At 41.6% G+C, this 24,323-nt stretch overlaps 1 protein-coding gene across 1 annotated transcript in view; it reads right to left on the reverse strand.

Moving 5' to 3' along the window:
• The window catches only part of dnm3a (dynamin 3a), a 44,079-nt gene extending 21,386 nt beyond the window's left edge, over nt 1–22,693 (reverse strand). The window contains exons 1-15 of the mRNA XM_080724804.1: nt 22,439–22,693; nt 18,460–18,533; nt 16,194–16,343; nt 14,718–14,921; nt 14,279–14,377; nt 12,270–12,430; nt 9,228–9,370; nt 8,716–8,851; nt 7,901–7,968; nt 7,100–7,238; nt 6,855–6,941; nt 6,561–6,631; nt 6,005–6,053; nt 4,474–4,500; nt 1,312–1,422 (exon numbers count right to left, since the gene is read on the reverse strand). Of these exons, the coding sequence (XP_080580930.1) occupies nt 1,312–1,422; nt 4,474–4,500; nt 6,005–6,053; nt 6,561–6,631; nt 6,855–6,941; nt 7,100–7,238; nt 7,901–7,968; nt 8,716–8,851; nt 9,228–9,370; nt 12,270–12,430; nt 14,279–14,377; nt 14,718–14,921; nt 16,194–16,343; nt 18,460–18,533; nt 22,439–22,599 (1,680 nt within the window). The 5' untranslated portion in view covers nt 22,600–22,693. The remainder of the gene's footprint in view (nt 1–1,311; nt 1,423–4,473; nt 4,501–6,004; nt 6,054–6,560; nt 6,632–6,854; nt 6,942–7,099; nt 7,239–7,900; nt 7,969–8,715; nt 8,852–9,227; nt 9,371–12,269; nt 12,431–14,278; nt 14,378–14,717; nt 14,922–16,193; nt 16,344–18,459; nt 18,534–22,438) is intronic.
• Between the last annotated feature and the right edge of the window lie 1,630 nt (nt 22,694–24,323).

Here is a 24,323-nt window from a genome sequence, read left to right on the forward strand (position 1 = left end):
GCACGCAACGTGTCGCTTTGCGCCACGTTGTGAGTTTGTAGATCAGCTTTTTTCACAGCTTCTTAAACATTTGTTTTCTAATTTATGGAATTTCTTAGATTTCTCTTTGATTTCTTCATGAAATTATTGGAAAAAATCATTGAATTTTGTTTTTAATTCATGAATGTTTTTTTTTTTTGGGAATGTTTTTGGAAAATGTTTTGAAATAGTAATAACGATAATTAGTGAATAAAGAAATGGACCCACACAAAGTGTCAGCGACCGACCCACCAATGGGTCCCGACCCAGTGTTTGGGAACCAGTGCTGTATTATGATTCCTATTCCAGTATGTGACCTCTGAACGCCATGGGTGAGCAGCGCTGCAGTGCCAGGCGACAGGACAGTGTTGTGGTGTGTCTGCCTGTCTACACTTGCTGTGCAGACCTTCTGCTCCTGTACAGCAGGCACAGACAGGCAGACAGATGGCAGCCCCGCTGACAAGACCCTCTGCACCTATCAGAGCAGAGGGCCCCGCTCCCTCCACCTATCAGAGCAGAGGGCCCCGCTCCCTCCACCTATCAGAGCAGAGGGCCCCGCTCCCTCCACCTATCAGAGCAGAGGGCCCCGCTCCCTCCACCAATCCGAGCAGAGGGAGGGCCGCTGCTGCTGGGACGGCTCTTCCTCCAGTAGTACTTCCGGTATGAATACTCTGCAGGAATAATACTCTGGCGCGGATGTGAAGGAATGAAAAGTTATTTAAAGATGTGTTCCCACCTTTCATTACTGAATTCTTTCATTACTGATGATTTTACTTTTGGTTGTTGTTTCTCTGCTTCCTGATTCATTGTGCCGTTTCAAACTACGATATTATTACGTATGCATCTGAAAATAAACTTTTATCCCAATCTCAAGTTTTGTCTTCATTTTCTGCAGCTCAGATAATTTCCCCCTTGGGATAATAAAGGTATCTATCTATCTAAGTCTGTATGTTTTCGGTTATTTATGAAAACAGGAATTGTTTTTAATTGATGAATTTAAGTTTGTTTCCCCCTTTTTAAATAATGTATATTTTCAAATGTAGAAAACGAAAAAAATAGTCACTTGCGACCCATACAAATTGGTCCATGACCCATAGATGTGTCCTGACCCGCTGTTTGGAAAACAGTGCTCTACATCCTAGAGGCCTAGACTGTAAACAATAAAACATAAATGCTATGGGAGTATAACGCTATTTAACACTTATTTCAACAACAAAAACAATAATATATATAAGAATCACTTACAGCACCTTCAAATGAACACAGCTTTTTACCGTGCAGTGAAAGCCTCACCTCATCATCCTTAAACCAGGACAGAGTCTCTGCAGTGAGAAGGAACCAGTACTTGGGTCCTCCCTTTATGATGCTGATGTTGCTGATGGTCAGCCAGCCCTTACGGATGACCTGCACAGCAGAGCAGAGGGATAGAAGGGAGTCACAACCAATACAGCGTTGTGGATAGAATGGTTTAATGAGAAGCTAGAGGAGTATTCTGTTAGAAAGTTCTCCCTGTGGAGACGTGCAAGCCAAGGTAAGCTGAAACAGACTGCATGACGACAGCAGCGTTGCACAGTAAAAAATCCTCAAGGCTAATCAACAAATCGCCGCGGTCGGGTGGAAACCTTGTATGTCCAAAACAAATACAAAAAGTATTTTTTAGTAGTCAGCACGGCTGGCCACATTGGAACTTTCAATGGATCCAATGTAGTTATTACCCAAAAATCTAAAATATACAACTATTTTGTTGCTAATTTTGAGCCACACTCACTGTAGTATGATGAAGTAGGGCACGGGGGGAAAAAGAGAAAAACGTTACAAACAGTGAGATACAATGTTTCTGCCAAACAGCAACGAAATGGTTACATTGACATTGAGGATTTGACTGTGGACAGAAGTCAAGCAAGTCACTGAAATAGAAATTCCTGAAAAGCTGGCTTGGAGATGGGTTTTATTTACCTGAATCAAAATATCTGCCCAGACACACAAATACAAATCCCACATTTATACCACTCCCCAGCTGGGTAGGCAGAGGAGAGGACAGGAAGACTAAAGAACAGACAGATTGTGTATATCACTGTTGTCGGGGCAGAAACCTCTTATCCCCATAATATTATAACCTTTTGTGTTTGAAAGCAGTTGAAACCAGAAACATTGGGGCACCCGCTGGCCTACTGGTCCGGGTGCATATACCATTTAGGCAATGCCACATAGGCATGGATGCCACATAGGTATGGATGCCTGGCGGCGGCGCCGGTTCGATTCCCGATCCGGACGACCTTTGCCGCATGTCACTCCCCGTCTCTCCCCCCATTTCCTGTCAGTCTACTGTCCTATCAATAAAAGCCCCAAAACAAATCTTAAAAAAAATAAACCAGAAACATTTGAGGGGAAATGCAGTGGTGGAAAGTACTGTAGTTAGTACAATTTTGAGGTACTTTTATTTTAATTGAGTATTTTATATTATATTATTTTATTCTCCACTACTACATATCAGAGCCAATTGTACATTTTACTCCACAAAAACTATATTGCCGTACATTTTACTCGTCATTTTACCTTACTCATCATTTTACTCATACTTACTTTACTGAAAGAATACGATAAGAGTTGGGGTGAGAGAGAGCGAAGGACCCAAAATTAGTTGATATTGCATCAAAATCAGTTCAACCACTTTAAACGTATATACATCGCCAATTTGAAAATAGCCGACCTACAAGCTCATATCACATTGCGTTGTGATGTGATGCTTACGCATCTGCTATATGTGTTATTTTATATTTTTGAAACATTTTAACAAAACAAATCTTGTATGGGGTTCGGGTTCCCCTGGCACAAAATATCTTGGGGGTCCGTGGCCAGATACATTATTAATTTGGAGGTCCTTGACATGAAAAGGTTTGAGAACCACTGGGCTGGGGCATCAGGGTTGTAGGGACAAGCAGACCTACAAGCTCAAAACGAGTCGCTTTGCGTCGCGTTTCGAGCTTGCGGACCTGCTACTTTTGATGCTTTTTTGTGACGCTGTGGTACGATCAAGTTTTGGCATTAATTTACAAAAAAAAAAAAAAACAACTCAAGAGTTAAAACAAAGAGACAAGATTTCTGCCCGACAGCGATGACATATCACTTGACTGGCTGGTGAAAAAAAAGAAGAAAAAAAAAAAACAGGGAAAGGAGGATAAAAGGAAGGATGAGATGACATGAAGAGAGTGTGTGATGACATCTCCATCCTGCCCGTCTGTAAGGAAACACTCATTCTCTGTGTATATTTATGGAGCGGCGGAGCAGAGTGCGAGCGCCGTACACCAAGCAGTCCGTGAACTGTGTGAACCAGGGGTCATCGCCATGCTGGCCTGTGGTGGACATTTTTTTTTTTTTCAAAATTATTTTTTTGCCACGGACATACAAAATGATAAGACAATAATATTAACAGAAACACACAGCGCTAGCTAGCCCTGAATGACCATAACAGCTCTGTAACTCTGAGAGTGTACAAATGGACATTTGGTTCCGTTTGTACACTACGGGTCCATGTGGTTCCATTTGTACACTCTCAGAGTTACGGGGGTGCTTACAAATACAACTTTTGAGAACCACTGGTACTAGTGGACTCATAATGTGCCATAGTGACGTAGTAAATCCGTATCCTACATATTCTATAGAAAACCTGGAGACTTGACATGCAGTAATTGGTTATCATGAACATGATAAGAACATTATAATGGTGTGTAAATGCCACGGACACATTTGTCCGTCTACGGCAGGGGTCTTCAACAGGGGGTCCGGGACCCCTAGGGGGTCCTCAGAGTTACTACAGGGGGGCCGCCAAATCTTTGTGATAGGATCATTCTTTTAAATTAACAACTTGATCTACAAGCTCTCAACGCCTTGAGAACTCCAAAGGTTTGGCGTAGAGGTAAAATAAAAGAGCAGACCAAGTACACAGTGAAGGTCAAGTTAACTAAAAACACGAATCAAACATAGACTGATGACAGTGCTGTCAAACAAGTCTATGAATCTGTCTATGAAATCGATGAAAATCTGCATCACACATTTATACAATATGTAGAGGGGGTCCCTGCTTCATCTCTCTCTCAGCTAATGGGTCCTTGGCCTGAAAACGTTGAAGACCCCTGGTCTACGGACATGATGACCCCTGCTGTGAACGCTAATGCGCTGTGATTGACAAGTGGAATGTCTGTGATGTTAGCACGGCAAACAGTGGCAGCTGATGAGCAATAAAAACAAAAGGCAAAGATGAAAGCGGTTGGCTGGCCACATGTGAGACACAGACAGCTGTGACAGAGTCAGTGAGGTGAGGTTAGCCAGTGGTCAGCGACAGTGTGTCCAAAGCTCCAAACCCTTTAGCGTGAAGTGAATCCTGAAAAAACGTGTTATCTCTCCAGAGTGCGGAGCGAATGAGCGAGAATGCTTTTTAAGAGAATGGGCTCCTACTATTAAACGTGAAGGAGTAGCCACGCCCTGGAACAGGAGAGAGAGGAAGGATGGAGGTTAGTGATGGAGGTACGTTCCTAGTTGGACCCAGTACATTTTGGGGACCATTGTGGATGTTGAGTATCATTGGAGATGGAAATTAACAAACAAGTTATATACATTTATATTTAAGATATATGATCTATAGATCTGTAAGATCTAACTCTTGGCTACGCTCGGCACCCTGTATAATTCAAATTTATGCTTGGCTTTTAGGCTTTGAAGTCATAGAGGGCAGATAGATTAATAGTGGAAATAGACGATCTACAAGCTCACCACGCATCAACTAGTTCCACTACTTTTTGAAAACATTTGAAAGAAATATCTGCTTTTTCATTATACAAAATAAAATTGCGACTATGTTAAATAATTACGATTAGGCGATTGTGTGATAATTGTGACAGGCCATATCTTCATCAGGAATGTTGAATTCCTTCCTCATGTGATGGAAACGTTGAGACCGCTCTAACTATTGAAAAATAGCAGATATACAAGCTCACAGCGCGGCACCGAGTGCCGCGCTGCGAGCTTGTAGATCTGCTATTTTTGAAAAATCCAGATTTTTCTTTGCAAGTCTTTGAATATATCTATTTAAAAGCGAACATTTGTAACTCAAATATTTTCTTCTGGGGGGAGACAATAAACAGTGGATCTTACTTGCCCAGTGTTTCGGACATTGTTTTTATTTTGGATGCCTTGTTCTATCCGGGCCCATGGTCATGGAATGATTCGCAGGAATGAGGGATATAAACTCACACTCAGTCAAACACCATTTCTGGGACATTGATGGACTGTATATGAACATCTGCCAGGCCCACATTTCCTCTGATTAAACCATTTGGGCCACACACACAAATCTCCCTATTATATGCAGATGTGGGTGGGGAAAACCACAGCTGTCTACAATCATATATTAGCATGATGTTGTGCAATGCAAAGTATGCCCGCGAAAAATACCCATGATGTCGTAAAAGTAAAATAGCTAATAATGGAAGCGTGTCGAAATGAGATCCTGTCAAAGTTGCATGCTCCGTAGAGATCCTGTGAAAACATACAGTACCTACAGTACTGAGCTTAGTCACAGTATAGGCTGTGGCAGTCGGTACATGTATAATAGAATGGTTCTTAAGCTTTTTTTGGCTTCAGTACCGCCTTTCCATGATTTCTGAATCCAATTGGCCCCTTTTATCCATCTACATTATGCATAGAAAACTGAGAGAGAAAAACATAGCTAGCATATGAGTGAAAACACACTTTTGTTGAAGATTATAACATCACAAAGAAATGGAATGCAGCTGCACTTAGTGGCTCCTGAGAAGATTAATTTTAAACATTGGCCATAACATTTCATTTAGTCCAGTTTTGATGGAAATACGTTCAAATAATATGCGAGTAAGTAGTGCTTTCTATTCAATAACAGTTGTTCTAGTCAAGCTTTTTAATTCATTTGGTTTTAACACTTTAGAGTGTTATTGCAGTATTGCAAACTCACTTGGTTTGGAAAGGTCTTCCGGTTGTTGCCATTGGTCTTCTGCTGGGCACTGAGAGAGAGAGAGAGAGAGAGAGAGAGAGAGAGAGAGAGAGAGAGAGAGAGAGAGAGAGAGAGAGAGAGAGAGGACAAATGTGTCCATGGAAAGACTTGTCCTTGTAGGCAAGACATCATAAGACCCAATTACTGAATGTCAATCTCCAGGTTTTCTTCAGAATACCGGTATGTACGGTATGACACTGATTTACTATGACACTATTTATTATCACACAGTGTTATAGTAAATCAGTGTCATAAGACAGTATGGCACATAAGGAGTCCACTTGGACAGTGGTTCTCAAACGTTTTATTTTCAAGGACCCCTATGACTCTGAGAGTGTACACATGGAACCATTTGGTTCCATTTATAGCCTCTTAGAGTTACAGACCTGGAATGGTCATTTATGACAAAAATGTCCACCATAAGGAAGCATGTCTCTTTTTTGTGTCACATTGAACAGCGTCATAATCGTCTAACAATGGGATAATGAGACATACTAATGAGACGTACTAAACTCACTTGGCAAATCCAATGAAATCATCATGGTTGGTGTTGATGTAGGCAAGCTGGACGTCGATTAACAGCCGGACCTGAACAGGACATACCGGTATGCACAGTAAGAAGCTCAATAGGATGGACAAAACACAGCAAAATTGTGAGAAAAGGTGTGTGTGTGTGTGTGTGTGTGTGTGTGTGTGTGTGTGTGTGTGTGTGTGTGTGTGTGTGTGTGCGCGCGCGCGCGTGTGCGTGCGTGTGTGTGTGTGTATGTGTGTGTGGTGTGTGTGCGTGCGTGCGTGAGTGTGTGTGACCAACCTGGTCTTTGCATTTACTCTCTTTTTCCCGGATTTCTGTGGTCACGATTCTCTCTGCCTCTTCTCGCAGTTTGGGAAAAGGACTCAGCTTTAGAAAACAGATACCACACATTACTTCTACAAGTTGCTTCTGGCATGCCGACATGCACGTGGCAATGGGTATATACACATACTCGTAAATACACTATGGCATACACAAAGTACGTAAAAATGCAATTCATTATACGTACACACACAGGTTCATACCATTTTGGTACAGTGACGCACAGTGACAATGAGTTCTTCAGAAACCATGTCAACACATTTAATGCAAGGCATGTTCAGATTTACAATCTGTCTTTTCACAATAGCTTCAAAGGCCATGTCAGGGGTGAACAGGCCTGTCCTATAGAAACAGAGGCATGGGGATGGAAGGGGACATAAGAAAAGAAACAAAGGTGAGAAAATTAGACATATATAAATGGTCTAATAACAGTGGTGTTAGACATATATAAATGGTCTAATTAATAACAGTGGTGTTCAGTGGCAAACCAGCACTAGTCCTTGTAGGCTGGCCATGGGCTCGCTATATATGCCTCATTTGGCCAATTAGAAATAGCAATCTTTATAAATACTTCACCAATAATAACAACAGAAGTGGTTGGTGTAACTAAAACATCTACATCTACAATCTAGTTGCATAGATTTTGAACTATGACCCATCTTTAACAATCTTCATGATGAGATTCAGTTTTACTTTTACTTCAACTGGCATTTCAGGCTTTCATGGTTTTCATGGAATGTAATCTGTTTTGTGCCATCATGCATGTAGAGGTATGAGCTGGGAGTAGCATACCTTTGGGGGGACATGCATACATACATACATATCTTACATAATTGACATACTGTTGATGCACGAATACAGGCAAATCCTGTTCTAGAAGTCTTGGCTTATGGCCATGCCATAAAACGTATCTGGCTGCCATGAATGAATGGATAAATAAAATAAATAACATATAGTATAGTATAGAGTTGTGTGATTCTTAAAAAGCCCACATAGCCACACACCTGACACCGTGGATGTTTCTGATAGCGAACATGATCTCTCGACGCAATTCAGTCTCATCGAGATCAATCTGAAGACAAGCACAACACTCCATCAGTTAGGGAAATAGGGAAGGACACGGACACACCCACAAAAACACACACACACACACACACACACACACACACACACACACACACACACACACACACACACACACACACGCACTTACACACACACACACACACACACACAGACTACGCACTAGGGCATTCACCAAATATTCGAATATTCGAATATCAAAGTCACTATTCGACGTTGTTCACCGAAGTCGAATATTCGCTTATTTTTTTTTTTTTTTATTGTTTTCTCTTTCTCTCAAATATATAGTTTATAAGGCTTGGCTAGATAGGAAGTCATAAGAATGAATAATGCTCTATACCAGCGGTTCTCAAACCTTTTTAGGCCGTGACCCCCAAAATAAACATATTTAAACTGGGGACCCCCACCCTGACAAGCACTTGGAATTGCAGATATTACATTTAAAGCAATCTGGGAACCCATCGTCAAAGAAGAAAGGGCGACACCTGCTCTGAGGCTGTCTCGAGAGATTACATTTAAAGTGACTCGGTTCCGCAGATAAATATTGTGAAAATAGCAGATTTGCGAGGCGTTGTGAGCATGTAGATCGGCTATTTTCACAATGTTCGCCTCTTGCTTACTTAATATTTGACAGTTTGGCCAGTCCTGTCGAATATTCGACTATTCGAATACTTTGAGGTTGAATAATTCGAATACTAAATAATCACTATTCGTGAATGCCCTACTACGCACACACCTTAACCAGTTCGTAGGGGAAGCGTTCATGGAAGATTCGATTGATCTTGGCTCCCCCTGACAGCTGGGCGGTGTCTACATTATCACCAGAGCCTTCAATGAGCTTCTCAAAGGCAATCCCAAACCTCTGGATTAACCTGGAACACAGAAGAACATATACTGGGCTGGCTCACATCTGTAAGGCAGGGCTCATACTGAAGGACAACAAAAACAACAAAGAGATCCAGTAGAACTAAAAGTCAAGTCATTCTGTTTGGTTGTGCTCTAGTGAGGTGCTCTGAAAATAGCAGATCTACAAGCTCACAACGCGCCGTGCTGAGAGTGAGACGCGTTGTGAGTTTGTAGATCATCTATTTTCAGCATGCAACCAAGTGCCAAAATACATTTTTGTCGACAAGATCAAGATCAACTGTAGACTAAAATCGTATGATATTTAGTCGACTTTTAACTCATGTGGACATGATGCACATACACAGAAACATCACACATAGATTGTTTGAGTTAGTGACTGACGTTAGCAGGGCCTTGGTCTTGCGTGCGGGGTCATCGGGTGTATAATGTCTGTGGTTCTCAGCCTCTTTGTCCAGGGCCAAGAGCTGGGTCTGTAGATGACAACGGAGCGCCGGCAGAGTTTCCCTGATGTGGTTGGTCAGTTGCTACAGAGAACAGATAGGAGTACGGTACTTATTTTATAACACCACATATACAGGTGTACATAGACTGTGAATAAGTATTTTTTTCCTCTAGTCTTTTTTCCCCTTTTTCCAATTTTCTCTCCGTCTTTGTCATTCACTATGCCAATTCCCAACTGTATCGCCACACACATGTAGTCCGTGTCACTGCTAACCCCTACGGTTGGTCATGTGGAATGGTGGAGAAAACCATGTGTCCCCTACAATAAACACAACGTTACAAGCTGCCTCTTTCACTGTAAGGAGTTTCCTTGGGAAGGTATATTAGCGCATGTGTAGGAACACGACACAATCCAACTTCTTTTCCTTCTCCCTACTGAACAGGCACCCTGACCAACCAGTAGAAGTCACTGGATGAGCAACAGAGATGGTCTAAAAGGTTAGAATATGGACGTACAGTAAGGAGTTTCTCCCCAGAAAGCCACAGCAACTGAGAGTTCTCCTGTCCGGAACTTTTTAATAGCAGTTGTAGATGGATAGACAGAAAACTAAACAACATACCGGTACATTAACAACTAGGACAGCTCCAGCCGTGGTCGGTTTCAACCATTACGCCAGGTGCTCTCTGCCCAAACAGGAGAACTGTTTGAGCAGAGTACAGATAACCTGTTGCATTGCTAGTCATTCACAGCTTATCGGTAATGTAGTCACACAATATTTCTTTCCCATCTGTAGTGCCTGGCACGGCCAAACTAATACTAGTAAGACACCTGAGGGTGGAATGCGACCTCAGGGTGACATGCGCCAATTCTTGACTATCTGGCCAACCACAGCGTTTCTCTGACGATTCTAGTTGTTATCATTCTGGGGGGAGTTTGTTCATGTTTTTGTGAGGGTATCAACCCTAGGAGACACGGGGAGAACATGTAAACTCCACACAGAAAGGCCCTATCGCCAACCCCACCTAGGGTGTGAGCGATAGGGCCTAAACATGGAGATGTGGAGAACACTATATTATGAAGATAGTCCAGTCCATCATGTCATATGGGACTACCGTCATAGACAGTAGCCATTGTTAGGCCGGAGTCAATGGCTGTCTGTCTGTCTGACTGTCTGTACAGGAAGTGATGTCACATGACATACTTTTTATGCCCATATATGAGTCATTCTGTACCACATCTCCATGTTTAGGCCAAACAGGTTTGCTCCATTTCTCCATGTATAGGTCCAAATGACCTCGCCCTAAAGGGCGAGGTCGCGCCAATTCTTGACCATCTGGCCAACCACAGCGTTTCTCTGACGATTCTAGTTGTTGTCATTCTGGGGGGAGTTTGTTCATGTTTTTGTGAGGGTATCAACCCTAGGAGACACGGGGAGAACATGCAAACTCCACACAGAAAGGCCCTATCGCTCACACCCTTGGTTGGGTTGGCAATAGGGCCTTTCTGTGTGGAGTTTGCCTAAACATGGAGATGTGGTACAGAAGGACTCATATATGGGCATAAAAAGTATGTCATGTGACATCACTTCCTGTACAGACAGTCAGACAGACAGACAGACAGACAGACAGCCATTGACTCCGACCTAACAATAGCTACTGTCTATGACGGTAGTTCCATATGACATATTGGACTAGACTATCTCCATATATAGTGTTATCCACATCTCCATGTTAGGACTCATATATGGGCATAAAAATTATGTCATGTGACATCACTTCCTGTACAGACAGTCAGCCATTGACTCCGGATTAACAATGGCTACTGTCTATTAGGGATGTCAAAAATGGACCTTTATCAAAATCGATTATTCTATAGCAATATTCGAATATTATTCGAAAATCGAAAATTAATTATTATTATTTTTTTATTAATTTTTTTTTTTTTTTACTGGATTTCAATGCACATTTACCTATGTACAACATGGCTCTTCAGGTAATTGGTAGCCTAACTACTACTCTTCATCTTTCTTTTTAGTGTGCCAGTGTACTGTTCACCTAATCTCTCAAGAACAGATTCTGTGATGCTTTACAATACAGAGGGCACTGTTTTCCCTTTTCTTTGATGATGGCCACCAAGTACCAAACAATCAAGCCTGAATCAATCACACCTGTGTCTGAGACAGGAGGGGAGTGTGTAGCAGGCAGCTGCCACTCTGCTGTGCTCCTTCACTCTACACAGTTTACAGTTGGTGCTGGTGTGAATAATAAATCAATGGCCATTTACTATTATCATTAATACTATTGTTAGCCTATATTCTATATTTTGTTTGAAACTAACTAACTAAGCCAAAAAATAGTATTAAAAAAAAAAAAAAAACGAAAAAAAAAAAAAATAATATTTTTTCGATTTTCGATTATGAAATATTAAAATCGAATATTGATTAATGGAACGAATATTCGAAAATCGATTATTCGGTGACATCCCTACTGTCTATGACGGTAGTCCCATATGACATATTGGACAAGACTATCTCCATATATAGTGTTATCCACATCTCCATGTTTAGACAGCCAATGACTCCGGCCTAACAATGGCTACTTTCTATGACGTTAGTCCCATATGACATGATGGACTGGACTATCTCCATATATAGTGTTATCCACATTTCGTGTAGCCGCCCTGTACAGGAAGTGATGTCACAACTCGCTGACATCACACTGACATCACAGAGGATACGGACGGTCACGAGGATACGGAAGGAAGGAAGGACACTCAAGTGACACGGTTCTTCAGAGTATATGCGACCTTCGGTCGCAATCACTGCGTTGACACGCGGTGACAGATGTCAACTCAAAACCTCAGACACGGCCACTTCAACACTTTAGTGTGGTGGTTAGCGTTGTGAATACAGTGTAACTCAGAAAACCAATGGTAAAATAATCCGACACAAGGCAAATAGGTTTGTGTGTGCTTTTTTGTACCTGGTTGAGGATACTCTGTAAGTGTGGCGTTCCCATGCGTTCAGCCATGTGTCTGTAAGCTGGATGTGACTCGAAGAACTTCTTCTCTGCAAGCAGTGATGTTTTGATGTCCTTCTTACCATTAATGTCCTTCTGGCTGCGGTTCACAACCCCTATGTAACCTGGAGAGGGAAGTATGAGTGAGTATTACAGTACGTATAAAGTAGTCTTAGAAACAATCTCCACATAGTAATATGGTGCATTAAACTAAGGACCATAACGGCCTAAAAAAACAGTCTAGTCACATCACCGGCCATACTGTAGTGTATATCATACAGTACATATTAAACATAGCCAATTTTAACATTAATGGCTTTAGATTTCAAGTATGTTTGCATTTTCTTCATGATCTTTAAAACTGTTACAGAAGTCATGGACATTTTAACTATATATATATGTATAAATAAACATTTTGTCCAGGGATTATTTTCAACTTGAATCTTCAAATCGATCCGTACTTTAAAATGCTATAAATTCCTTTAAAAAAGTATAATAATGATAACATAACTTTAGTAACAAAGTAACTACGCTGTGAAATGTAGCATGCTGGATAACCCATCTCAAGCAAGTCTCACTCACAGTCTAAAGAAATGCCAATGGTATGCTTTGGGAGTTTGGGAAATGGTCAGCAGTTATGTCAAGTATGCCGTGAGTCATACATAGTCAATGAGCTAAACATGCCAGTCCACCGTTATGGTCCTTTAAGAGTGTAGTACAATATGGAAACGCTGTTGTGTGTCTGTGTGTAATGGCACATCATTTGCCAGAGCGGGGCAAATATCCATGTCTCTTTAGCACACTAATGTGAGGGTAACAACACTGGGCTCCGTATCTAATGGCTGGGGCTCTGCGCTGCTACTAGAGCAGTCATATCAATGGACCGCCGTAGCTAATGCATTAACACTGCAGAGGAGGCATGAAAGAGCAGCACCTGGTGCTACCCTGACCCTGAACTGTACTGTATCTATGTACACACACATACACATAAACATAAACATACAGAGACTTACGCACATGCACAGTCAAATATGTACAGTATACAGTATGTACAGTAATGCATATACACACTGGGCTGTGGGAGTGTGTGTGTGTGTGTGTGTGTGTGTGTGTGTGTGTGTGTGTGTGTGTGTGTGTGTGTGTGTGTGTGTGTGTCTGTGTGCGTGCGTGCGTGAGTGAGTGCGTGCGTGCGAGTGCGTGTCTGTGCAACACAAACAAATGCACGCAGGCAGACACACACACACACACACACACACACACACACACACACACACACACACACACACACACACACACACACACACACACACACACACATGCTAATACTGGATAACTGGGCACTGGGCTGGTTGGCACCAGTCCCCCAACTCTGCTCCCACAGTCCAAACTGTAACATAAACCCATGAGCTCAATAAAGAACACACTCTCACTCTCTCACGGACGCACGCACGCACACACGCACACACGCACACACACACACACACACACACACACACACACACACACACACACACACACACACAAGGCATTTGTATGATGTAATACAGATTGGATAACTACATTTTAGTGCTTAAGTCAGGCCAAAGAGAAGGGAGAGAAAGAGAAAGGGAGGGGAGGGGGGTATCTGTGGGAATGTGTGTGTGTGTGTGTGTGTGTGTGTGTGTGTGTGTGTGTGTGTGTGTGTGTGTGTGTGTGTGTGTGTGTGTGTGTCCATGCGTGTGTGTACACGAGTGTCCCTCTGCTCTGTCCAGTGACAATGTGTTCAATCAAGGTTTAATTTCTCTCTGATTATTTTTTTTATCTAATAAGACACATGACAAGACTACAGCCATTCTGCACATACACACACACACACACACACACACACACACACACACACACACACACACACACACACACACACACACACACACACACACACGTCTCACACACACACACACACACACACACACACACACACACACACAATGCACCTCTGCGCAGCGGAAGCAGTCTGTTCTCGAGTATATTCCGAGCATCCGTCCCTTCATCCATCAGATCAAGCTTGGTAATGACTCCAATAGTTCGCTGGCCTGTAGGACAGACCAAATGAATTATGGATATTAAAGAATACACAAGCACAATTTGTTTAAACGAATGAATAGAACATAATTCAATAGAAGACAATACAGAGCTACATTGAACTCAAATGGATAATAGCCTCTGAGAGGAAACCTTCCACTACTTTTGAAAATATTGAAAATACATTAACATTTTTCAACATGTAAACGATTATGACTAAATAATTGCGAATATGTCAAATAATTGCGATTAGTCGATTATGTAATAATTGTGACAGGCCTAAACATAGGTTTACAAAAGTGTGAACTCTGGTTGTACAAAAGGGTATACTGAGAAACACATGCCACTCACCCTGTGGGTCAACATCTTTGGCCAGTTTGAGTGCATCGGAGTTGGCCAGGTCAATGTTGGCCGGTGTCACGGCCAGAATCAGACAGTTCTCCTTGCAGATGAACTGCATGATCATGTCTCTGATCTGATACTCTATGTCAGCTGGTTGCTCGCCCACCGGTACCTTTGTGATTCCAGGCAGGTCCACTAGAGTTAGGTTCAACACTGAGAACACACAAACACGAGAGTACAGCATAGAGGCAGTGGTGTAATAGATAGATACCTTTATTATCCCAAGGGAGAAAATGTGTTGCCCAGAGGCAGCACAGCAGTATAAGGTTATTTACAAAGTTACAGAGAAGTATGAAAAAGATAAAAAGAAAAAACAAGAACAGAGTACAGAGTACAGTAAGTACAGTAAGAGAATAAACACTAAAAACAGAAATAAAAACGAAGACCACCAAAACACATGCCAAGTCTGGCCAATGTAAAGGGTCACACAGAAGAAAAAAGACGGAAAAAAAGTAAGAAAAAGAGAGAAAGAAGGAAAATACTGCAGAGCTACAACCAAACGGTCTTCCCCCAGTTCTCGCAAGGGGCGACCAACTATGTAAGTAACTTGTGTACTCAAGTATTGTACTTAAGTAACATTCTGAGGTATTTGTACTTGAGAATTTCCAATTTCCAATAATTTTACTTCTACTCCAGAGGCAAATATTGTACAATTATTTAAAAACTTTAGTTACTAGTTACTTTGTATATATGTATTATTATAACAAAACATACATTACCCACTTCAGCCCTATATACATTTCGTCCGAGCTTGTAGAAAGAGTTATTTTCAAAATATTTACATGTTATACATTTAAAATGGGATATTCTGCAGTGCATAATGGGTAGAGATGAAGCTTGTTCATTTTTATTGATAATGAGCACCTTATCGATCCAGCTTATTGAGCCGGGCTTTTATCGAAAAAGTATTATCGTTAAATATAATTAAAACAACCTTTCATTAATGTGCAATAAGTGTTAAATGACTTTATATTATGAATAGTACTGTAATAATTTCTTGAACGCCACTTGTCTTGATTGTGTAACCATGACGTCATGGGCCACAATGCTCGATAACAGGCTTGATAACAGGCTTGATAAGCCCAAAGCTTATTGATACCGGGTACTCAATACATTTGTTATCGAGTTTGTCTCAGGCTCGGGTTTCGAGTTCCATCCCTAATAATGAATACTTTCTACTTATGGTACTTTGAGTACCTTTTGACACCAATACTTTTGTACTTTTACTCAAGTACATTTTGAATTCCAGACTTTCGCTTGTAACAGAGTATTTCTACACTTCAGTATGGATACTTTTACATACTGGTACTTTTTCCATGACTGCTAAAAGGTAAGCAGACATGATTGGAAAGCAGACATGATTGGAATGAATACACTGTGTTCAAAAGCCACACACACACACACAAAAAAACATAGCTTTGTTACCATTTGGTGAGTAGATCCGTAGGCTGATGGGAACAGGAGAGATGCCCCTATTGGATCCTGTAAGTCTCTGTGTCTCTTGGTCAATCTCCTCTCGGATCTCGTTAAAGTCTGTGAACTTCTTCCCCTTGCAATGGAGAAATTCTCCATGTTCTGGAAAATAAAAGATGGTCAGGGCGTGAAATTAAAAACAACCCTTGGGTAAGTACTAGTAAATTAAGGCAGTGTTCAGTATATTCTCCTATTTAGGTCACTGTGCAAGATGAGCAGTGATCATGCAATTTACAATTCAGGCATTTAGCAGACGCTCTTGTCTTAATCCAGAGCGATTTACAATAAGCAATGACAGCTCAAGGAGGTAATACATAATAGTAGGACCATGGGTAAACCAGGAACATAGGTAAACATTGTCAGCATAACAGTAGAATTACCAAAACATCTATAATCAGTACATTGAAACTATACACACTATAGGACCAACTTCTTTCCCCACAGTTTTTTGCTTCATTTGGATACAGGAAGCTGCAGATAGTGTGGAGGGAATGACATTGCAACCACCCGGTCGAGTCATCCTCCGGTCAAACATCGACGTGTCCCGCAGTGATCGTCTTTAAGGGTTATTATATTCCAAAATTCAATTAAGATGTTGAAAGGCGAGCGCAAGTGGCTGGTGAGCCCTGGAATCCACCAACCAATTCACACAGATGTTTCCTACCCTGACAGTCAGGCCACAAAGCCACGTAATGACAGAGCAGGATTTTTAAATCCTATTTATGTTTTTTTCCACTACACGAAAACCAAGCCTCTGCTACACACTGTAAAAGTCCTCGGTGCTCATTTATCCATTTGTAACACTGAGAGGTTACAAATGGAACCAAATGTACCCTTACCGCTCCAACCAAGCTTTGCAGTGTTCATTTATCATTTTTTTTATCGATTCTGCGGTGTAGGAAGAAATATTTTAGGCATGCCACATGCCACATGTCAACTCAAGTCCACACATGAGTTGAATGTGTTCCACTGCTGTCACACAACCACTCTCCCCACACACTATCATTCTGACTTCTGTCAGTGTTAAAGGCCCTATGCTGCCATCTGCTGGTTAACTGTTCTGTATGCCAGGATACAATGAGGAATGAATGAGCATGGGTCATGGCCATGTGGGCTTGTTGTGGACATTTTTGCCACAGACATACAAAATGAGCAGACAATAATATTACCAGACATAAATACATATCCCTGAATGACCATAACAGGTATGTAACTCTGAGAATGTACAATGGTTCCATTTGTACACTCTCAGAGTCAGAGTTATGGTGGTCCTTTCAAATAAAATGTTGGAGAACCACTGTAATAGTCCGGCTGCCAACAGGCCTCCAACAGGCCTTTACTGGCTCAAGTATAACATTAAGGTCTATCGTTTTTTTTATTGGCCTAAAATGTTGTCTATATATATACATTCATGAAACCACCTGCTGAGTGCTGACCGCCTGTCAGCATTGAGCAATTTCTTTTATAGGGGGTAAAAGTTTGGGTCCATTCACTTACTATACACTATACTATAAAGGAAAAACATACCCCCCCAAAGAAATCTGCTTTAAGTAGCATGTGAGGGGTCAAACTAGGGGTTTTTCATTATTCTGAATCCATTGCAAGCATTTGTTTTGCATGAAAAACATTCCTTGGGCAAAAAACACCCCCCCCCCCCCCAGAAAATTGTGAAAAGTGAAGACTCATCACTAAACCATAGCTTTCTTGGGCTGTTTTTAGCCCAAAGAATGTTTTTCCAGCCAAACAAATGCTTGCAATGGATTCAGAATAATTAAGAACCCCTAGTTTGACCCCTCACATGCTACTTAAAGTAGATTTTGGGGGGTATTTCTTTCCTTTATAGTATAGTGTATAGTAAGTGAATGGGCCCCACACTTTTACCCCCATAAAATAAATTGCTCAATGCTGACAGGCGGTCAGCAGGTGGATTCATGACCGTATCTATATAGACAATATTTTAGGCCAATAAAAAAAACAATATACCTTAATTTCATACCCCAGCTGAGGGGCAGCCGGACTACTAGTGGACTCCTAATGTGCCAATAGTGTCGTAGTAAATCATTGTCATACATATTCTGAAGTCTTAAAATGTTCCACGGACAAGGCCAAGTCTTTGCCACGGACACATCTGTCCGTCTACGGACACATTGATGACCCCTGGGAATAAGACTGAATGAACTGTGTGTACTGTATGCATTGTGTGTTTTGTTTTAGCTACCTGTGCTTGCACTGACAAGCTGCAGAATCAAAGGCCGGCGGGTGACGATTCCTGAACCCCGGGGGAGGAAGTCCCTAAGTGAGGAAGAAGAGCATGAATGAGGAATTGAAACACACAAAGACAAAGACAATCAGGCGTCACAAGGTGGAAGAGCCTTGATTATTTCATACTTTAGCTAATGAAAAATAGCAGATATAAAAGCTCACAGCGCGGCACTTGCTTGTAGATCTATTTTAGAAAAAGTCGTGAGAATTTGTGCAAATCTTTGAATATATGTATTTTTTATGGGGGGTGGGGGTCTGTGGCCAAATACATATCATTTTGGGGGTCCTTCACATGAAAAGGTTTGAGCACCACTGACAAAAAACCTTAGAAGGATTTGAAATATTCAGAGACTGGCACACGATTTCACGATTTTTCAAAAATAGCAGATCTACAAGCTCACAGCGCAGCACTCGGTGCTGCGCTGTGAGCTTGTATATCTGCTATTTTTCAATAGTTAAAGCACAAAATAATTGAAGTGAATCCTTGTACCCAGGGCCCAGGATTTGGTGTGACACCCCTGCAGACAATGATGGCAAGTGTGACAAAGAACCAATAAAGGGGGGATATTTTCTAACAAAACTCGGTCCGCGACCCAGACAGCGTTTTGGATCGAGTGTAGAGCATTGGTTCTCAACCTGTGGGTCGGGTCCCCAAATTACTTTCGGGGGTCCCCAGATGATTAGCTTAATGTGCAACGTTATTTCTCACTCAACAGTAAAGAAACCAACATAAAGTTTAAGTGTATAGAGGGTATCTACACATTTCTAAAGTGACTAAAAAGGGATTTTTAATACCTCTAAAATGACGTTGGCCAAATTGTTGAATATTAGAGGCAGAAATTGTGAAAATAGCCGATCTACATGCTCACTGTGAGCATGTAGATCTACCATTTTCACAATAGAAGTGCTCGTCAGGGTGGGGGGGTCCCCAGTTATGATTATTTTGGGGGTCACAGCCTGAAAAGGTTGAGAACCACTGGTGTAGAGCAGTGGTTCAGCTCAACCTGTGGGTCGGGACCCCCAGGGGGTTCCCAAATTATTTTGGGGGGGTCCCCAGATTATTAGCTTAATGTGGAACATTGTTTTCTCTCTCAACAGTAAACAAACCAACATAACGTTTAAGTGTATAGAGGGTATCTACACATTTCTAAAGTGACTAAAAATGAAATTTTAATCCCTCTAAAATGACCAATTAAACATTGGCAAAATTGTCAAATATTATAGGCAGAAATTGTGAAAATAGCAGATATCTAAATAGCAGACATCGCGAGGTGTTGTGAGCATGTAGATCTGCTATTTTCACAAAAGAACCGTGTTATACAAAATGTAATGTTTCAACTCTTAGTGCTCGTCAGGGTGGAGAGGGTCCCCAGTTAAAATATTTAACTGGGGACTTTGGGGTCACGGCCTGAAAAGGTTGAGAACCACTGGTGTAGAGGACAGCACGAGAGGAGTATCACAGAGTAACCTGCAGTAGACATGTCTAGAACGCGTCTAGCACTGACAAATAGAGGAAGGATGTGGTCACAGAATTAGCTGAAGATCACGTTTAGTACTGAGAAATGGCAGAGGTGATGCCTTCAACCTAGTCTCTCAAGAACAGATTCTATGCTACGAAGCTATTGAATATAAATTGTCGATATTTTACAAGTGATTGCAGTGGTCAATGAAGTCTCCATCAGATGATCAGAAATCAAATACTCATTAGATGGAAAATCCTGTGCTCAAAGCTTTGATGGGTTTTTTCCACCATGAAAATCTACACAATGCAGATGTTGAGATATTTCCATAATCGGGCCATTGAGGCATTGTAAGAAAAAAAAAACTACTACTTAGTCGTGATCAATGAAAATGATCATATAAATTAAAATAGGCTACCATAGAAAGATATCAATGTACTGTATATCCAGTGGCTTAGGGGCTGGGGTCAGATCTTAGAATCGCCTCTGCAGTAAATGTCACTACAAGTACACTAATAGTCAGTAGTGGGTTGTGTTTTAGCTATAATACTACTATTCCAACACAAAATATTAAAAGAAAGTTCATTAAAGAGGAAAATCGTATATCTTTGCCATTAGGGAGGCGTTCATCTCAAGAATGAAAACAACACTGTGGCTGCTGTAACAAAAACAATAGACTACAATGCATAGCTAATGCGTTTAATTTAGTTTTAGACTTCTTCCCCATTCAAAACCTTGAAACAGGATGTTTACGCTTTAGCCTTCCACAGATCAAAACAGCTGACACAGGAACCGCCAGTTCACGTAACACACACGCAGAGACAGATACAGAACCTTGTTTCATTGTTGCAAGATAGCAAGACACAAGTCAGGAAGGCAGGGTTGTCACAGGGGGAGTGGGACTAAGTTACTAGGTCCCAAGGTGGAGGGGCCCTAGTAACTTTAGCTATTGAAAAATAGCAGATCTACAAGCTCACGGTGCCGCGCTGCAAGCTTGTAGATCTGCTATTTTTGAAAAGTCGTGAAAATGTGTGAAAATCTTTGAACATCTGTATTTTTTAAGCGAACATTTGTCACTAACATTTTGCTTCTGGGGGGTCCCTGGAACTAAATATTTTGAGATGGGGGTCCGTGGCCAAATACATATAATTTTGGGGGTCCTTGACATAAAAAGGTTTGAGCACCACTCTCATGGAAACATAGATTTCTTGCACACATTTTCACGATTTTCCTAAAATAGCAGATATCGGTGCCGCGCTGTGAGCTTTATATCTGCTATTTTTCAATAGTTAACATTCATGGGGGGCCCGCAGTGAATCCTTGTACCCAGGGCCCAGAATTTGGTGTGACGCCCCTGCAGGAAGGTAGAATGTTGTGGACAACTAGGCCTACTCTTACCATGCAGGGTTCACTGCTATTGTCCAAGGGGTTGGACACAGCGGGAATTCAATTATCCTTCAACTTGAACTGCCTGGTTTATTCACTAGCATTCCTCTATGCTAGACTGGCCTGAAATGACCTATTCAACAGCAGCAAGGCATTATTCTAAACCACCAAGTCGAAGAAGGCATATATTGTGGATGCAACAGAATTAAATGATTTTCATGGTGATTTATGCAGGATTTACAATACATGGGACCTTAAAACATGTTTAAAAAATCCACTGCACAAATTTCAGACAGATGAATAGTTTCCGTTTGCCAACAATGATATCGTCAGCATTGAACAAGATCAGAAAGGCCTGTTCAGCTCAGATCTGGTTGCCTGGACGGCAACCCTTTTCATGTTGCATTTGGACTGGTCCTTGTCTCTCGCTCTCTCTCTCTCTCACACACACACACACACACACACACACACACACACACACACACACACACACACACACACACACACACACACACACACACCTAAGGACCTTGCCTGTGAGAGATAAGCTACTGGGCTGGAGATTGTCACAAAGACATTGCCATCTCAGGCATCTACCACTAGTCTTCTAGAAGCCATAATTATAGAAGCAATGGAACATCATGGTAGCATATGTAGTATACTGTAGTCTATTGGAGGTATGAATGGCACAATATAAAATTAAAAGCATTGTTTACAACAGTGATTCTCAAACTCCCCCCCCCCCCCCCCCCCCCAGTCTGTTGTAGCCTATTGGCAACAAGTAGGCCTAGACCACCATTTAATGAGATCAGACCCAAAACGTGTAGACTTTTTTTTGTAAATTAAGTAATTCAGATGTTTAACAATAATTCAACTCTTCAGAGTGTAAAATGAAATCAAAAGGCCCCTGTTTCAGGAGTTAAAGATCTATTTAAGGGTCCATTAGTTACCAACTCTCCATCATTTATCTGGGGACCACCTGGCTGGAACCCCCTCAAGTTGAGAACCACTGTGTTAGGTCATTATGGAACTATACATTTAATGTATTAGCCTTGACAGAACAAGTGCCTGTTTTAGTTTTTTGTTTACCTTCCCACAAAGTTCTCCAACACGGAGGTCTTCCCTGCGCTCTGGCCGCCCACCACAGCGATCTGCGGCAGCTCCAGCTCGTAGCGCTGGCCGATGGAGCTGAAGGAGTCCTGGAGACGGTTGACCAGAGGGATCAGCTCCTCCATCCCAGCGTTGCCCATCGCAACGCGACCTCAGGCAGGCTGCCAGACAGCCTACTGGAAATACTCTTTTATTGCACTTCAGTTCTTCTACACCAGCCAAAGGATCGACATCGTCAATAAGACCTACTTCGAACTGTGTAGTCGGTCATTTGACTTTAAAATCTAAAACAATAAAGAAACATAGGTTAAGCCGCTAATGAAAGAGCTCGATCTGTCCAACTTTAACAATTTGCACCGCGGCCAAGCAAGACGCCAGCGTGAACCTGAGTCGTGCGTCCACTCCATGCACTGTCCAGTCCAGTACTCCACTCCGGGGCTATTCGACTCGAGGTTTACACACCCAAAGAAGTTCCTATCATGTCTCAGACTGACACTCCAATCTAAACCGGAAGACTGATAACGGTATATTTAGATTTGTACTGTTTTCATTAAACGTTCAGTTAGGTTTTAATAACAATAGTTTAGCTTCGAGGCGAGCAATCTTGGCTGTCCTCCTGACTGTCTACGAGACAACATTTCTATTTTGACAGCTAACTGTCTCTGGAGTTTTTTTCCTGGCATGCGCATGCGCAAATATCAGCTGTCAACTTTAAACGCCTGTTCATTTCATTGCAACGCAATGCAAAACATAGACAGAAAGAATCTGCAGCCATCTATGATAGTAATTTGACTTGACAGTCACTAGACATGTTGTTCTCCATGACATAAATACATAGCATACAGTTAGTGCTGGTAAAGTTGCAGTGCTCTGCACACACAAATATGACTGCAACAAGCTCTGCAACTGTAACCATAACACTACTATTCATTCTAGGCTACTGTAAATAACACTGCTACATTCTTTGGCAATGACAGCGTGCACCAAGTAGTAGCCTACACTACATTCTAAACTCATATTAGGGAAGGGGCTTCTACATGCAATCAAGGGAACAACAGTTTTAACAGTGATAATGGGACTAAATCTGCATATCTTAACAATATAATTATTAACAGTGATAATTAGTTTCCCTTTATGCACTCATGGAAAAGTTGGTTGACAGGTGAATATCTCACAGAACATCATATCTAATGTGTTTTTGAAGTATTCGTTTTGTTTTTAGCATGAGGGGAGACAGGCAAGAGAATATAAATGAGGTAGAATACCACATCAGGATCCGAGCCCATGGCCTCACATTTATTGTACTGTAGCTGTAGGTATGTGCCTACAATAATACACACACACACACACACACACACTACCACGCACACCAAATACATAGATTTAATAGGACAAAATAAGGCATGATTTTGAATGACTTGCGGGGGAAAAAAACACAACTTTCGGCTTCCGCAGTAGCAGAGAGAGTGTGTAGAGTGGCTGCCTGGTTCACTGATTCGCCCCTGGTTCCTCCTTGATGAACCGTTCCTGGTCAAGACACACACGGTATAATGCAACTATTTTCCATCTTCTTCATATTAAGGTCCATTATTTATTTAGCATTTGAGCCATGGACCACCATTTGATGAGATTTATCCTCTCAGACCCAAAACCTGAGAATCTTTTGTCCACAATTCCATGCTCTATCGATGTGGTACCATAGGAGATGACAGGTAAACTAGGTAAAATAGAAATTCTTCTACATCCTACTAATAAAGGAGCAAACTCACGCTCTAACGCTCACGCTTATCTACGTTTATCTATTCACTCGCTTCAGCAACTGATACCAAAGTTCACATGGTATTAGCCATTAGCATTATACCAA

The sequence above is a fragment of the Nannobrachium achirus genome (assembly GCF_963921795.1).
Source record: "Nannobrachium achirus genome assembly, chromosome: 1".
In the NCBI taxonomy this organism is placed as follows: Eukaryota; Metazoa; Chordata; class Actinopteri; order Myctophiformes; family Myctophidae; genus Nannobrachium; species Nannobrachium achirus.